We start from the raw sequence: 17,718 nt of genomic DNA, 5'->3' as shown, positions 1-17,718 counted from the left end.
ATAACTTGTTTAATATAAATATGTATTTATTATTCTTTAATTCAATTTTGTATAGAAGCATACCTGAAATTCATTTTAAACTGAAATTTCTTGATAGCCATGGTTCAGCAGTTACTGCTAATACTGTGTCAAACACATTACCATGGCCAGTGTAATACTTAAGAGTAAACTGTGCTAGGTAGGACTCCAGATGCTGAGAGCCACATGCCCTGTGCCTTTTGTTTCACCATTTTACTGATTCCTGTAAGATAGAAGATGGAAAATAAAGCATATTAACACATTTGCTATTGACTATCTCATATATGAGCCATATGGTTTTCTCAGGCAGACTTCGAACTTCAATGTGGGATGGTGATAGAGGCATAATCCCTTTATAATTTCCTGGTGATGTCCATAACAGCTTTACTTATATTAAGCAGTTATCTGCAGAAAGACTCATATTCGTGACACGTGTTCTCAGGTTGTTTATAGGTTATATTACATTTACAAATCAAATGTATAAGTGACCATTGTTGTGTATTGATCAGGTAAATATTTTGCTCTATATCATAATATTACTCATTAAGTTTTGCTTTATAATTATTAGTGAATTGTTTGATGTTCCTTTTTTAGTTCATGTTTATTGTAATAAAAAAATTTTTTTTTTCACTTCAAATATGTTTTTTCCTCGACAGATTCATTTCAAAATTGATGCTTGTATGTGGTCTGTGTGATAAGAAATGTCCCATATATGAGACAGTTGGTCCATTTAAGAAAATGAACTATTCATAAACCTGTGTCCCAGATATAGTCAGTTTGGGATGGTAGTCATATTTTTGATCAGAACATGTTCTCATGTGGAATTAGTTTTGAGTATTATTATAAAAAATATACTATTGTTTTTGTAAGATGGTCACATGTTGGTAGTGAGCATATTAAATATTTAGTAATGCTGAAGTAAGAAAAATTTCACTAGCTGGGAAAAAATATATAATCTATGTGCACATGTATGATGTAGCAAGTGCTGATTGTTAACTATAGACATTGAGTGAATTGCTTATGTATATCAGTAAACATCTATTTCTTACCAAGCTTGAAGTGCACAAATTCCTCTTTCTTGGGAGAAAGATAAAACTTCTGTTATAACACAGAAGTACTATCTTTCTCCCCCCCCCCAGCTTACCAGTGACTGAACAGTAAAATTGCTGAATAATGGTAGTTTGACCAGGGGACCTTTTTGTCACATCATGCAACTCTTCAACTCGAAATTCTGCTGCCATCGGATACACTGGTTTTGGGTTCAGCCCTGAGCTTGACCTAGGATCATATTCCAGAGAAATGGCTACCTGTATGGAAGTTTTCATAATTTTTCCCATGTGTAACTTAAATATGAACCAGCATCCCTTTGAAAACTCTCCATGAAGGCATCCCTGCCTAGGCAGGTAACACTTGCATGCTTAGCCATAATTTAAATAATCCATTCCTTTTCTCCCCATGAAAATTTCTCAAGTTTTTTAGATTTTAATTATTTTAGTTGTAAATATTTCCAGATAAAATTGCATAAATTTAAATTTTTAAGTGAATCTTAGATAAAATATAATGCTTCGAGACGTATGAGTATGCATGTATTATCAATAATTCATTAAAAATCAAATCTGTGATTTAAATACCATTCATTTTATAAATGATGCTGAATTATGTAAAAGCATATTAGTTCACAATGAACTAAATTCTTATCAGCTACACTTGTTTGTACTTTGCAAAACTAAATTATTATAAATTAACACCTGTTAGTACATTACTATTAAAATAATATTGCTTAACAATACGTGCAAATATGCTATTCAAAATACTTAATGCCATATTGGTTAATTCTCCATGCACTTCTTTCTGTGTAAGTACATACATATACATATTCATATGAGTTTTATCACTGTGGATTTTCATTTTGTGGGCATTTGTGAGGATTTTTTTTTTTTTTTTCTGTAGGCATTTTTGAAATGGCCTTTTTTCATGAAACCACATTATGGCATCTATTAAATATTTATTTTTAAAATTAGCCTTTTTGTTGTCAAACATAAGTAATTTTATTCTCATAATAAAGAATTTTATGAAAAGGATGTCACATTATATTGTATAAAATATCTTAAAAGGAAGTTCTCTGAACCAAAATCTTTGCAACCAACATAGCTAAGTTTTTGATTTATACTGCTAGACAAACACAATGTACTTAATGATTTTAGTACCACTGTACAAGGTCTAGGTTTTGAGTTAAAAACTGATCTTCATAAAGGTGTTGTCACAACTGAGGCATTATTATGAAGGTAGTTAGTGAGTGTTTGTGAAAGTGATATGTAATCAGGGGCAAAATTAGAAGGATTAAATCTGAAATTAAGCAAAATTAAATGTTAAATTAACATTAACATCCTGTAAAATTTCTGCATTTTAGTGAGACTGACAGGGTGTCCCCTTCTTTTAAAGAAGCAGTCATGGCCTTAGAAGTAGTTAGTCAGAGCCCGTCTGTATTCCTTGTCAGTTATTGAGGGAAACTGCAGTTCTAGCCAGAGTCCCAAATAAGATATGCTCCAGTATTTTAATATTTAACTATTTATCATTAATTTAATTTATTTTTTATTTATATCTTTGCATTATAATTTAATTATTAATTTTTTATTTTTTAAATTATATTTGTGTTTCCTGGCAGCCTTCCATAGGGCTTCCGTAATTCTAATTTTAAAAATTAAAACCAGGAAGCAATACTCTTCAATGACATTGTCAGAAATACAGCATTTGAATTGTCGAAATAAATTAAATATACAATAAAAAGAAAGTAACAAATGTTGCACCATCTGTTGAGCAAATCAAGGAAAGGATTAAAAAACTATTAGATTAGTTTCTTAAAAATCTGAAGGAAAATTAGGTTGAGATTAGCCCTCTTTAAGTAACTTGATTGTGTGAGAGTTGTTTCTACTATGAGCATATTACCATGTCATTTAAAATATTTTGTCTTTTTCTTTTTGTAAGTAGCTTAAGTTTTTGAAGACAAAGTAAATAATTGTATAAAGTTAGGTAATAAATACTATACTGTACTTAGGCTTTGTCATTTAGAGGTTTCAAAGTTAGTAATTGAAGTTGATAATTTTGACCAGTGCGTAACTTGAAAGGCATCAAAGAAATCCAGATAACCAAATGAAGAAATTTTTTGCCTTATTTTAGTAGAGGTAACATTAAAAGAATGATAAAAATTAGTTAGCTGTGAAAGATTTATTTCTGTTTTCCTGACCTAGAATTTGTATTCTGGGGGTATAAAATTTTAACTCTTCTAAGTTTTGCCACTATACAGGGTGATTATAATTAAAGTTTAAGTTTCAAAACGCTATAAAAAAAGAACCACTTATGAAAATGACGTCAAATTTGAAAGGAATGTTATTGAAGAAGGCGGAAAGCGTATGGCAGAAGAAAAAATTTAGTTTCAAAAGTTAGCAACAGATGGCGCTGCAAGCGGAAGAAGACGTAAATTAAAATGTTAGTTAAATTTCAGTGTTATAAAGCTGCCAGGTACCAGGCTGTTCCTCATTTCGCGACTCAGGCATTCGCCATGGGTGTTTCACTGCAGGACCGCGCTCTGCTGGTAAAGCTGTATTACAAGAATGATGATTGTGCAAGAGTAGCTCTGCAAAAATTCAGGACACTGAAGGGTATAAAAGAAGGCGTTGGTCCAATGAGTGTCGTAGGTCTAAAGAAAATGATGCAAAAATTCGAAACGACAGGTACGAAACATCCTGCAATGCTATCCGTACAAAATTGGCCATGTGCAGGAGTTGCTTCCTTCTGACCTGACAGCTAGGGAGACGTTGGAAATTTTCCACGGCCATTCATTATCCACTTTCCATATGACCATATGACCATAAGCCCATTTCCATATGACAGGATACGTGAATACCCAGAATTGTCGAATATGGGCAACAGAAAATCCACTGGCAACGCACCCCGTACCACTTCATCCTGAAAAGGTCACGGTATGGTGTGGCTTTACGGCATTAGTCATCATACAACCATATTTTTTCGAGCAGACGGGTGCTTCCGGTCCTGTTACCGCAATCGTCACTGGTGAGAGGTATGCGTCTCTTTTGCGCAACCACGTGATTCCAGCTCTGCAACAGCGTGGATGTGTGAATGAAATCATTTTTATGCAAGATGGCGCTCCTCCGCACATTGCATATCCCGTGAAGCAGCTGCTGAGGCACCATTTCGGAAATGCTCGAATTATCAGCCGTCATTTCCCTACAGTCTGGCCGTCCCGATCGCCTGATCTTACTCCGTGTGATTTCTGGCTGTGGGGATATCTGAAGGATGTTGTGTTCCATGCTCCAATTGCAAATTTAGCGGAATTAAAGGCACGCATTTCGCAAAACATTCTGAACATCACCCCGGTGACACTGCGATCCGTTGTGGAACATGCTGTTTGTCGCTTTCAACTTGTTGCACACAACGGTGGACACCATATTGAACATGTTTTGCGACAGTTCCGAACTTCTTTGATGAATGGTTCTTATGCGGTATGCCGCCGCAAAACTCTTGAAACCCACCGATTTGTCCCTTCCGATGTGTTATGTACAGTCATGCAAATAAAATTATTCAACAATTCTAATTTGTCAATGCGTTTTAATGTGTAACTTCCACCTTAGCCGTTGTTTTACGAAACATTTCTCGTTTCTCGTCGTGATTCTGCCGCTTACAGCGCCATCTGTTGCTAACTTTTGAAACTAAATTTTTTCTTCTGCCATACTCGTTCCGCCTTCTTCAATAACATTCCTTTCAAATTTCACATCATTTTCATCAGTGGTTCTTTTTTTATAGCGTTTTGAAACTTAAACTTTAATTATAATCACCCTGTATGTTAAAAACCACACTGGCAAAAACTGTTATTTATTCCCCAAATAATAGCTTTAAAAGGATTAAACAATGAATTAGCATGTTTGGGGATAGTTGAAAAAAGGAAAGTACATTTAAATTATGTGTCTCTCAGACGCTTTGTAAGGTTAGGGAAGTAGTCATTATTATACCAAATCTTGTCAGGATTGTCAAAATCTTTGTCAATATAAAGGAATTAAAAGGAAGTAGGCATTAATATTCATGTCTAAAGTTTAAAAAAATGCCTGAAATCTCTTACATGAGAGTCCATGATAGGCATGTGTAAAAGCTTTGAATATTTGCCTAGGCTGATATTATTCATAATTGGAAGAGAATAGACTACTTTATTGCTTCTTTTAGAATTTTAAAACATATGAATATTGTCTTAACGGTGCCTTTTAATATCATGAAACATGCACATTAGATAATAACACATTAGGTCATGCTGGATTGCCCACCAGCGGCCGAGCGGTAAAGTCGCTGAACACTGGTAGTTCGGTTCGAATCCCGCGAAGTGGCTGGCTGCATGGGCATTTTCGTGGTTTTCCCCATGTGTAACGTGTATACGAGCCAGTTTCCCTTAGAAAGTTCTCCATGAAGGCGTCCCTCTTCTTAGGCGGATAGCCCTTGAGGCTTTGCCATAATCACACACACATACATACTGGATGATTGCATAACATCACAGATCTGTTTAATCTCAATGCAATTTGAAGTATTCACAGTGCCACAGAGTGAATATATAGGCCCTGAGAATGACTGTGGTGTGGGCCTTGATAGAGAATGCTATCTCTAGTAGAGATTGTGGTATGGGCCTTTGGCAAGGCTAGATTAAGACGTTTTGAGGCCCTTAGCATTTAAACGAGCCTTCATATAAATTTATTCCTATTTTTCTCCCACTCTCTCGGTCTTGGTTTAACTGCACCATTCCATTGTAAAAATGGCAATGGATACTTTTTTTTTTTTTTTTTCATGCAATGCCCTAAACACGTGTCTATTTTTATTGATGGTTAATCCAGCTTCTTGGTATTTGTGGGTATTTTTAGTACGATATAAGAAAATTTTTTTAAAAAATCAGCTTGATCAGTAATTGTTTTATTAGAAAGTAATGTTTATTAGAATGTAATGGGCTTAATTTCTAAAATTAAAAGCCGTCTGGAAGACCGTCAGCAAAGAGGAGCAAAAGTAAATACACTCTTTTGCAAAAAAAATCGAAGCACCAAGAAGGACTTTTGCGATCGTGACGAAATTTGGTGTGCAAAAACATCTTGATAGAACATGCAAATGATCAAAGTTTCAAGGCAGTTGAACACGAATTGCGATCATAATGCGCATTTTTAGTACGCAATTCGCAAAATTTAAAACTAGTAACAGAGGCGAAAAATTTATCTTTTTTTGTTGCTGCCATTGTAATTCCGTAAAGAAACAACTCAAGATGCCATTACGACGATATCGAAGACCTTACAGACAAATGAATGACTTCAAACGTGGTCGCATTGTAGGGTTGCGTGAAGCTGGGTTGTCATACCGAGCTTTAGGCCGCCACCTGCAGCGTACAGACATTGCTGTGCAAAGACGTTGGCGGCAATGGTTGTTACAAGGAAATTGCCAACAAAATGAAGGCTCTGGAAGGCCAAGGAGCACAAATGCGAGGCAAGATAGAATGATTGTTCGCCAGGCCCGAACCGCTCCAACGGTATCATTGTCGACTAGTCAACGCACTACAGCCACGTCTATGCCTCCTGTGGTACTGTCCACCATCTCACGGCGCTTTTCTGAAGCGGGATTACGCTCACAGAGGCTTTTAAGACGCTTGCATTTGACCCCACAACATCGGCGGAGTCGTCTGGAGTGGTGTCGCAGCCGATCATCATGGCTGCCATCAACCATGCGCCACCCGTACTCACCTAAAAGAAAATCGATTAGAAAAGGAAGCACAAATGCCCCCGTACTCTCCGCACATATACAAGGCAAAAGCTAAAGGCTTGCGGGTGGTAAACAAAGCTGCAATTTGGGAGAGCAAACTTGCAACTACTAAACTGGAACCGATCCCGACCACAACTCCGTAACTGAAAACTAGGAAGCTAGCACATTTAGCAAAACAACTTAAACCTAGTCCAATCACAGAAAACAATCCTCCTACAAAAAGGCTCAAACGAGGACCACATTTCAGTACCACAAGAGTAGCTATGGGTGACAGAAAAAGACTCAAGTTACTGACCAAAGATGGAAAATGGCCAAGGGTACTCTGCGAAGTGTCTGGAAACTCCTCCGTAATTGCAGCCTTTATTGGCCCAAAGCACGAAGGAAGCCCCGAAACTACAACCGACAGGAGGTAGACTGGCATCGTATAGCGTTCAGCTATGAATCCCGCTTCACTCTTGAAGCAGATGACCGCCGTGTTCGTGTTTGGAGAAAACGAGACCAGCGGTCCCAATCGGTCTTTGTTTTGCAAAGGCATACAGCCCCTGGTGTGATGGTGTGGGATGCTATTTCGTATAACAGCAGGTTATCTTTAGTCTTCCTTCGTATATCTTTAACAGCTCAACGATATGTTGATACCATATCTGCGACCGGTTGCATTACCCTTCATGGCACGTCATCCTGGGGTCATTTTCCAACAAGATAATGCCAGGCCACATACCGCTCGCATATCTCTGGACTGTCCGTGCGGTTGATACTCTTCCTTGTCCAGCAAGGTCACCAGTCCTTTCACCAATTAAACATGTCTGGGACATGGTAGGCCGCGAGATTCGAGCACGACAAAATATCGCAGATCTGGAACGAAAACTGATGAACGCCTGTCAGAATGTGTCGCAGGATGACCTTAGGAACCTCTACCGTTCCTTGCCTCGACGAATTCAAGCGTGCATTGTCGCCAGGGGCGGTTTGACCAACTACTAATTTGAACACTCAATGGGTGATTGTGAGCCGTGAACAGGTTCTATGATATTGATTTTTTAATCATTTTATTATCTGTGTATGAGCTATACGCATATTCAATTTCATCAAAAACAAGCACTTCCTTCATGGTGCTTCGATTTTTTTGCAAAAGAGTGTATATAAAATAGTTATTAAAATCATTAATAATTTAAAAATTAAATAGTTAATTAGTACGAATTATTATTTAATTAATATTAATAATTAATATTTGTCAATTATTATTTAATTAAATAAAATTAATCATTATTATTAAAATAATTAAATATCAAAGTAATTAAATAATTAAAATTAAATAAAATGTAAAGAGATAAATTAAAATTTAATAAGCGATTTGTAATATAATTTTATTGCAAAAAATAAAATTTTCGAGATCAAATTTTTACTGAAATTGTTGTTCAGATACATAAAAAAAGCGCCGGAGCCTTCTGATTTAGGGCTCCGGTGCGCCCCGGCTAGAATTATGATTTATCCCGAAAACTAAGAAGCTCCGAATGTGTATCTGCTTAAGATTTAGAAAATGCTCTTTTAACAAGTAATAGTGAAAGACTAAAATCTGATGGACCAAAAGCCCCATAACTGGGTCTATTTCATTATAAAGCGTACTGTGCAAGAATTCTTTGCAAAACTAGCTTTTCTACCTGTTAACTTTGCTTTTTAGTTTTTTTTTTTTTTTTTTTTTTTTTTTGCTCTTGTTAATTATTTAAACTTGTGAACTGTACGAATAAAAAAAGAACTGGTGCCCAAGTCAATGTTCTTGTGATTTTATTTAAAAAATAAGGTAGACATTAGCATTGAGTACATATTATATTATTGTTTTTAGTTTGTACATCAAACCATTCTATCACTACAATCATGTAAATGGTATTCAAAATTTTGAATTGTTCGAAAAATAATTTCGTCCTTCCCACAGAAAAAAAGAAATTTTTGTAGTATACAAATATTTTATTGAATGATGTATTGATCCTTTTGGTCCAATACCTTTTGCTATCTTTCTGGTTGTAGTGAGATTGATTTTACATTCATAAAAGTTCTCATCATTGCTTACAAAAACCTGATCTAAGTAATTTTTGACGTCCCCATTTAAGTAAATGTTTTGCTGTTTAAATAATTTTGTAAATAACGGAAGAAGTGATATTCCGAGGTATGGACAGTGCCGGCGATAGACATTTTTGCCACCCAGTACAATCTCAGCGGGTTATAAATCCGGTTGCCCTGCACCTCCCTAAATTCTGCCGTCTGGTGCGACTGCACTGGCCCTGTTGGTGGTGCATCCCATCTACGTTGTAACAGCTTCTGACAGCTTACTAATCCTGTGTGAGATCTGGCATCATAGTGGTGAAACACTATACTTTGTTCTGTTGGTCGATTCTAGACTTCTATGTGTGATAGTATTACTCAATGATTGGACTTTTTCGAATCAGTGTAAAATTGTCTGAAGTTTTTTAAAAAAATCTTTAAAATCTCACCAAATAAGAGAGCATCACCTTTTTTTTTTATGAATATCAACTTTCGAAGTGCTTATAACCGTCTTCTGCTGCATTATCGCTTGCAATTTGACATTGTTTGTAAACAATCACAATCTTGTTACCAGTGTTATAATTCGCTTGAAAAATGGGTCTTTTTTCTCCTTTTTGCTTTTTGAGAAGCCAGTCCCAGCAGCAATGGGACGGGCGTTGAGAACACGTGGAACCCATATATCGAGCTCTAAAATTAAATCAAGTCATTTCATGTTATCATAAAGGGTTCATTTCGTAATCGCTTAGCGATTTTTTTATTCTTATTCAGCCGTTTGCTCCAATCAGTACTTTTATTTTGTCTTCATCGTGCCTTCCAGAACATGGTGCCGAAATCAATACCTAAATTTTTGGAACGAAATTCTGCGAACCACTTTTGGTATTGGCATTCTGTCATCTTCTCCAAATACGTCAAACGGTATTTTGCTTTAAACTTCAACGTCATTCTTTCACTGTCTGTAATAAAAAAGCAAAATTTATTGAGAACCTGCTTTTGATTTTTCATATTTGATGAGAGAACGGCAGGGAGTGAAATAGTAATTGCATAGAATCAAGGTTCTTTCTTTCTTTTTTTAACAAATAGGCTTTGAAATGTTGTCGTAGTCTCATGGTCATGGTGTCTTGTCTCTATATTTAGCACAAATTGCACTGTTTTTTACCAAGTTTGTTTTTCTAATACCATTGTCAATCATTTATCATGCTTCTCTTTAGCAACTGCTTTGGTAAACTCATTTGCAGCACCTAATTGCCTCACAAATATTTTGCATCAGTATCAAATGGTTTATGTTGAGGACATAAAATTTAAAAGTTTAAACAATGGTCTCATCTTCATTTTATCTGTGTTTCTAACATTCAAATTTTGTTAAAAATCTGCAGATATTTTCTCAAAATATTGATATATTTTGCAGTATTATTTAAAACGTTAACATTAGTAAAACATTCCCTGTTTAGAGAAGCTCTGTTATATCTGAAGCAACAAATATAGATGTTGGAAATTGCTTGAGGATATTCAGGGTGGTCATAAAAAAAAGACGTCTCTGATATATGTACCCCTAACAGCCTATCCGCTCAACCAATCAAAATGAAATTTCAAATATTGTTGTTTGATGATATGTGCTCGAGATTGTGATTGATTGAAAACGATAGAGCTCTCACAATTACGGTTACAGCGAAAAAATTTTTCAAGTTTTCAAAAGGCGAGACCCTTTTCTTTTCTGTGAAAATGAATAGGTGCATTGAAAAACTATAAATGTCGTTGGGATGATACACATATAATGAAAATTGCTGGCGTAAAATATTTGCAAAGAAAAGGCATTGGAAAGGGCCAATGACAACACAAAATAGGAGAGGGCCTCCTTCTCAGATGATAACGCATTGCATACGGGAGACTGTTGACAACAGTGAATAACGTAACATCCCAGTAGAAACCTGTATTAATTTCACGTTTTATGAGTTCTTTCAATTTTGACAAATGTGGGTTTGATTTGTAGGTTTCAGATAACCCCAGAACCAGAAATCTGTCGGAGTGATGTCGATTGATCGCAGTGACCACGAAACTGCAAAGTTACGAGAGATTTCGAAATGTTTTACACTTTAAAAACTTGTAATTCAATAGAACGTTATTACCCTGTCTTCTATTGTGTTGTCACTGGTCCTTTACAATGCTGTTTATAATTTTGCAAACGTCTTAGCCGGCATTTTCGTCATACGTCTATCGTTCCAGTGCTGTTTATGATTTTTCAGTGTGCTGACCAATTTTTGCAGGAAAAAAAAGGGTGCTGCCATTCGAAAATTTCGAAATCTTTTCACTGTAACCGTAATTCGAGAGCCGTATTATTTTAAATCATCACAGTCTCGAGAGCATACCTTGAAATAACGATAGCTTAGATTTCATTGCTGTTGGTTGAGTAGGTAGGCCGCTAGGTGTTCATATATTGGGGAAGTTCTTTTATGTTCCCTGTATCTATTCTTACTTTTAGGTTGTATTTATCTTTTTCCAAATCATTTTCTTTCATAATAGATTAAGTTCTAAAATGTCACTTTTAAAAAAAGTTCAAGTTCACATTCACTATTACAGTTGCGATTGTTATAAATTAATGTATTTACGAACAAATTTAAAATGCGACTCATATTTAGTAGTTGATTCTCTTACTTCATGTGATATCATCGCCATATCTAGTAGCATTCTCAATCATCGTATTTCTTTCTCATAATCAGTTATTTTTCACTTCAGTGATATTTTTGATAAGCTATAAGTAATCATACAGTCGCCATCTATGCAATCTGAAAACTAAATTGTGAAATTTTAGAACGTAACATAAATAATCACATGGGGATTTCCAGGTTACCCCAATTTCATGTGGCCTTCCAGTAGATGATTGCTTCGTATTAACAAAAGAGAAACACCAACTGTTTTTGACAGATGCTACTAAATATGGGATTAATAGAATAAGATGCGAAAATGTAACTGATAATGGCCAGTTCAAGGTTTTGTAGTTGAATGTATTCGTAGTTTGACATGCTCCACAGGCATGTGTGATTTTTGAACGTGTAGTAGGCAAATCTAGTTATTGTTACCCAGTTATTGCCCTTGTTAATCATGTTAAAATTTATCAGCATTTTGGTTATAGTATTTATTTGATTGCATAGTTAAAAAAAATAATCACCTATAAAGAGTTTATCTACGTCGAAATTATATGTGGATTCAGACTAAAACTCTTTTATACCCGTTTCACCAACAAACATTTCGAGATTTGGGTTTCCGTCAGTTTCACACCAGTCCAATTTATCTTCAATGTTTGAATTATTTTCATCTGCAGTTTTTCATTTGAAAAATATCACTTTTTTTTTTTTTTTTTTTTTCTGTTACTATCTGGAATTGTTAAATTGCTAAATATTGTTAAATTGCTGTTACTATCTGGAAGTTCACTATCACTTTAAGAATAATCTGATAATTTATCAGAACTATTTTATGTTGTGCATCGGTGTGGGAATCATGCAAAGCGATTTTCAGAATGGGTAAAACTGCAAAATAAATCGCAGCTTCTTGTAAAGCAACAGACCATAGTGTTTCACTGTTATCTAATATGGAACTGAGATCACAGTCTTCTACTTTCAAAATTTGTTTTGTTTGGACTGTGATGATAGTCAAGTCATCTGCAACTGAGATCACAATCTCCTTCTTTTAAAGTTTGTTCTTTTCTGGACTCTAATCACAGTCTTCTGCCTGCAAAGTATTAAGAAGTTACTGTTATGGAAACGTATAGAAAATTAATCAAAATGTTTCAGACTGACCGAAGGGGTCAGTTTAAGGAAATTTTAATAGATGATTCATGAAATTTCAAATTGGAAGTAAAAATATTATTGCTAAATGTTTGTAATTTATTAGAATTAATTGACTGGTGAAAACGTTTAACTTTCATTTAAAATCGTTCAAAATTAACACGTTTCAAAAATCAAGAAGCATCATATTAATTTTTTTAAAGAACAGAGGCTTTACTAATACTATTTACGGTCATTTGAGCCTTACTTTTTCATACCATATTTTGTTCTTCGTGCTAATGTAGAGTTTCCCTTAGTTCAGTTAACTAATTAGTTAAGCTTTTGTTATCTTTTCTGAACTCCTCAACTTCCCCTCGCATTTCCTCGCCAGGCTGAAAATTTAAAATTAAGTGAGGTGAATATTTAAACGGGTGAATCTTGGAGTTTATTCAGAGCGTGTTTTCGCTAGCCAGTGCACGTTGCGAATCTGTCCTTGTTGTTACGAGGAGTTGCTGATACGACTTTTTGGCCATTTAAATAATTATCACGTCGAGTAGGTTGCTGAGTCAACCTAGTTACCCTTAACTTAAAGTGCTAGTTTAGCACTACTCTTTAGGCTTTAATTTATTGTGTAACGATTCTTAAGTTCACCCACAAGTCGTAAATCTTTAGTAAGAATGGACTGAATTGAATCGTAACTTACGTTAAGCTCTTTGTTCAGCTATTTCGTGAGTGGCAATGCTACGGTTTTACAGTGCAGGTAGAAGCTAGACCAGCACCTCTAGTACATAGGTGAGGTATTGCCGAACCTAGCTAACTATTAAGCTTCTCCCCCCTATTTCGAGGGGAACTGTCAGGGGGTCCAAGGTTCTGCCACCCTTATTCCCGTACCATCAACTTCTCGAGAGAACTTTCGGCGTGCCGTATATTTTGATTTGTCTCTTGCCATATACTATGCGGTTAGCATCCATGCCTCTCCGGGATGTGTAATGTAAATATGGGCCAGTTTTCTGTACAAAATCTCCCACAAACTCCTCCTTAGGCAGATAGCCCTCAAGTGCCTTGCCGTAATCAAATAAAATAAACGAAAACATCCATGCCTTCTCTGGGATTCGAATTCGGACCTATCAGTTCGGCATTGAGCATCACTAACCATTATACCGACTGGGCGGCAAATTTTTGCTCACCTCGAACCCACATCTTTGATGTTTTTCCCCACTTTTGCTGGATAAAGGTATCACAAAGGTTTGAATTATTCATAACCTCATGTATGGCTCACATGCTCCTCCCCATATATTTTATGTAATTATGTATAGGTCTGTATGCAGGTATCACCAAGCTTTTGGCAAAATTTGATGTTAATTATCTGTTAAAGTTCAGCAGAGTGAATGTGATGACAAGACACTTCTCATGTTCCTTCACAAAAAAAAAAAAAAAAAAAAAAAAAAGTAGTGAGCTAGATTGTTACACTTGTAACACATTCCCCCACTATGAGTAGGTGGCACCAGTTCCAATGCTTTTTGATCGTACTTTGTATGGTATGTAGGTGAAAGATGCTGCTGAAAAAATAAATGAAGGTATTTGGGGAGAGTGTCTTGCATATGTTATGAAAGATGCAAAACTTGCATTTGGGAATCTATAGATATGTGTAGAAGACCTAATAATGTGTATACGGAGCTTAGAAACACATGCTAGCAATCAAAGCTAGTTGCAGTATAACAAATAATATATAACTTTTAATGAGCAAAAATTAGTGAAGAACAAACAATATGCTGAAACTATTTGCAGTTTTTTTTATTTTTTATTTATTTATTTAATTTTTGTATTGAATAAATTTTATGTCACCAATTTATGTCTTGCGCCTTCAGGTTAGGCTTGATTTATGCGTAGATATTGAATCACTAACATAAAACCTTTGCAACAAATTCAGGAGAACTTTGCATTTCTTTCAGATTTTGGGAGTAGTTAAATGTGTGTAATTTCAATTGATGTAAACTGTTCTGTATATCAGTTAGATGGTAAGGCTTATTATCAACACTATTCTTCCCAGAAAAGTATAGCGCATTATCTATTGTGAAGGAATTGTTATCCTAATAAGAGTGACATACATTATTAATTGTAAAACAGTATGTTTCTTATATCTGCAGTTTATCTGAGTTTTCTTATTTGGAGACACATATAGATTTTTGATATGATATAATATGTTATTTAATCAATGTTCATGTAAATAGTATCATAGCATAATTATCATAATAATGTAACATATTTTGAAATTTTATTCAGCATTAGTGTCATATCTCTATACATGTTAAAGATAAAAATTTCCATTTTTCTAATTAAAGTACTCAAAGAAAGTTTAAGTTTCCCCCCGTATAGTTTGCAAGCCGTAATTTGATTAAATAATTGTGTTGTAGGTTATGTTGCCCCAGAATGTTGCTACTATATTTACCATTGCTGCACTCAGCTCTAAATTGCCTTCCCAACAGCTTTCAACAGATAATATACCAAGTATACCAGCTCTTCCAAGCAGCTCAATGTCATCCAGCTCGCCACATCATTCAGCATCTGGTATAGGATCTGTTAGTTCAACTCCTTCTCCAGTTGTATCGTCATCCCTACATAATAGTGAGTTCAGATTTGTTGCTGTATTCTTATCATTATGTGTAAGGAGAAAACATCCTGCAAGTAAATGTTATAATGTTTTAATTTAGGATACAGAAAAGCATATAATTTTTATTGATGTATTTAGTCTATGATATAAAACTCTTTAAGTGGCATTCTAATAATCAGAAAGTATATTTCACAAAAGATGCCATTTATTCTTTAACTGTGGATTCATTTGATTATGGTGTATTTACTTTGTAAATGATTGGAATATTGGTACTTTTCTATTTTGCCGGCGCAAGCAGTAAAGTCGCCAAAAATGGTACAACCGATGCCAAACGGAATTTCCTCGCTAGTAACGTTTTACGCTTCATTTTCGAAACAAGTCGCAGCCATTTCTTATCAGATTGATTCTTTCAATACTGGCATATAATTACATAGAATTTTAACCAGATAGTTTAATTTTATGCCCTAAGGCCATTCGCGGTAATTAAGTCAATTAGGATGCAATCACACCGCTCACCTGAAGGCGAAAATATAGAAAAGGCAAAGTCAACGGTTAAATTCATCAGTTGTAATGATAATGCACTACCGAAGTAAATCACTGCGGTTTCACATAATTTCTGAGTATTTCAATATTTCAAATTCCTTAGATAATTACCGAGAGAATTAGATTTTTGTAGCGTAGTTTACGTAAGATGAGATCACTCGGGGTCACGTGATATGAAATGGCGAATCAGGATGTAGTACCATGAAAGCATAGTAAATTCTTAAATTAATGTTTTTTTCTAAATTTATTGTCTTTTTAGAAAATTTTAAACGATATTAAAATTTTTATGCCTTCAAAATAAAAATTTCTTAGAACTAACATTTGCTAACATTTTTTTTTATATATATATACTGTGTGTTGTCGCCAATAAAGTCTGCTTGGCGAGATTTGCGCCGGCGAAACGGAAAAGTACCGGATTATTTTATTTCAAATTTGAGTTTTGAAATTTAAAATTAAGCTTAGACTTTCATTTTGGTATTTCATTGCTGTTATTGATACCTTATACATTGCTTATATAGTGGTATAACGTATAAGCCTTTTTTTATCATTTTTATTGGTATGCAGTTTTAAATTAGGAATATATATTTCAATTTTTATTAATTTGCTTTTCTCGCATGAACATTTAATTGTAAGTAAGTAAATAAATTTTGAGAAAATTTTGGTAATTAGGCTTAAATGCAATTATTGGTTTTGAAAATATGCCAGACCATTAAGCTATTTAAATTTATTCGTTTTGGCTATGATCTTGGTTTAATTCTCTATTTCCTCACGGACTGGAGGAAACGGCGTTCGTCAAAATCCTCATCTCCTTTCTTCTTGCTTAAAAGCAAGATTGCTACAAGCTTCAATTCTCTATTTCTTCGTGTGTGATGTGAAGGTAAATATGTAATCCAAATTCCGGTGGGGGTTTATACGATACTGTATTTTAGCAAGGCTGTTTTGATCGTGATTGTAAATTAGTTAGGGAATTTTATGTATGTTCCTTATATGCAACTTGTTTGAGAAATTCCTAGTGGAAAAAAAATAAAGAGAAAATGAACTCGGCAGACTGATATTTGCATTAAACAGTTCAAATTGACGTGCCGAAAAAAGAATTTGTATGTTACAACTCTTTGGTTTACATGATTGCATTTTCCCTTCACTTAAGCGTGGAAAAGTATCTCGCTAATAAACTGTGCTGATTTAACGATGAAAGGAACATTTCCTCAAAATACAAAATAAGAATTATAGTAAGACTATAAGCTTGGAAAGTGCTGACTATTGGATATGTCAAAAATCCGGACAGTTGAGCGTATAAAAAAGTGTAATACATGGTAAAGAAGGCAAACGAGTAGAAGAAATTTCTAGCCTAAAATTATAAAAACAATCATCTTATTTCTTATCCATTTGAATATATCGGAAGATTACATTATTTTAAATACTTTTAAGATTTTAGGGGGAATGTGTTTTAGATATAAAAGCCGATTTATTTCGCAAACCGTACGTATGGAAGTAAAATATCTTACTGGATTGTGAAATCTCATCCAACATGAAAGTTCACAACAATTTCGCCAAATTTGTATTAATTATTCTGACAGAAGTTTAAAGGAATAGATCATTCTTTATTTGGTTAGATAATCAATAGATTCAGGTTACGGGTATAGCGTATAAAAAATTAAATCGCTTATCAGAATTTTTCGCGTTGCATCATTGTTTATCCGTTTCCAAATAAAATCATGTATCGTTCCCATTAACTCACGCCTTACTTAATGCCATGATATGATAACTCTGAACATAATCCTCTGCATACTGTTCTATACAAGGCAGATAAAAAATTTAACCATTTTTTTCGAAATAGGAAGGAAAAACGAATAAAATAACAGTTAACTTATATTCTCTTTTACAAAAAGTAACCCGGCTGATCGAGATTTAATCAGGTTTACATAAAAAACAAGATGAAGATCTTATAATTATATT

The 17,718-nt window shown here is 34.6% G+C and overlaps 1 protein-coding gene across 6 annotated transcripts in view; it reads left to right on the top strand.

Moving 5' to 3' along the window:
- LOC118183188 (zinc finger protein castor homolog 1-like) overlaps window positions 1-17,718 on the top strand; it is a 784,355-nt gene that overhangs the window by 729,702 nt on the left and 36,935 nt on the right. For 5 of the 6 annotated variants that reach the window (XM_085807761.1, XM_035352641.2, XM_035352642.2 and 2 more), the window contains one exon: window positions 15,023-15,233. In XM_085807761.1, the coding sequence (XP_085663887.1) occupies window positions 15,023-15,233 (211 nt within the window). The remainder of the gene's footprint in view (window positions 1-15,022; window positions 15,234-17,718) is intronic. The other variant, XM_035352643.2, reaches the window with a different exon arrangement.

The sequence above is a fragment of the Stegodyphus dumicola genome, chromosome X1 (assembly GCF_044657685.1).
Source record: "Stegodyphus dumicola isolate Sdum_Otavi_A_Nest chromosome X1, ASM4465768v1".
Lineage (NCBI taxonomy): Eukaryota > Metazoa > Arthropoda > Arachnida > Araneae > Eresidae > Stegodyphus > Stegodyphus dumicola.
This window is presented reverse-complemented; position numbering and strand designations above follow the sequence as displayed.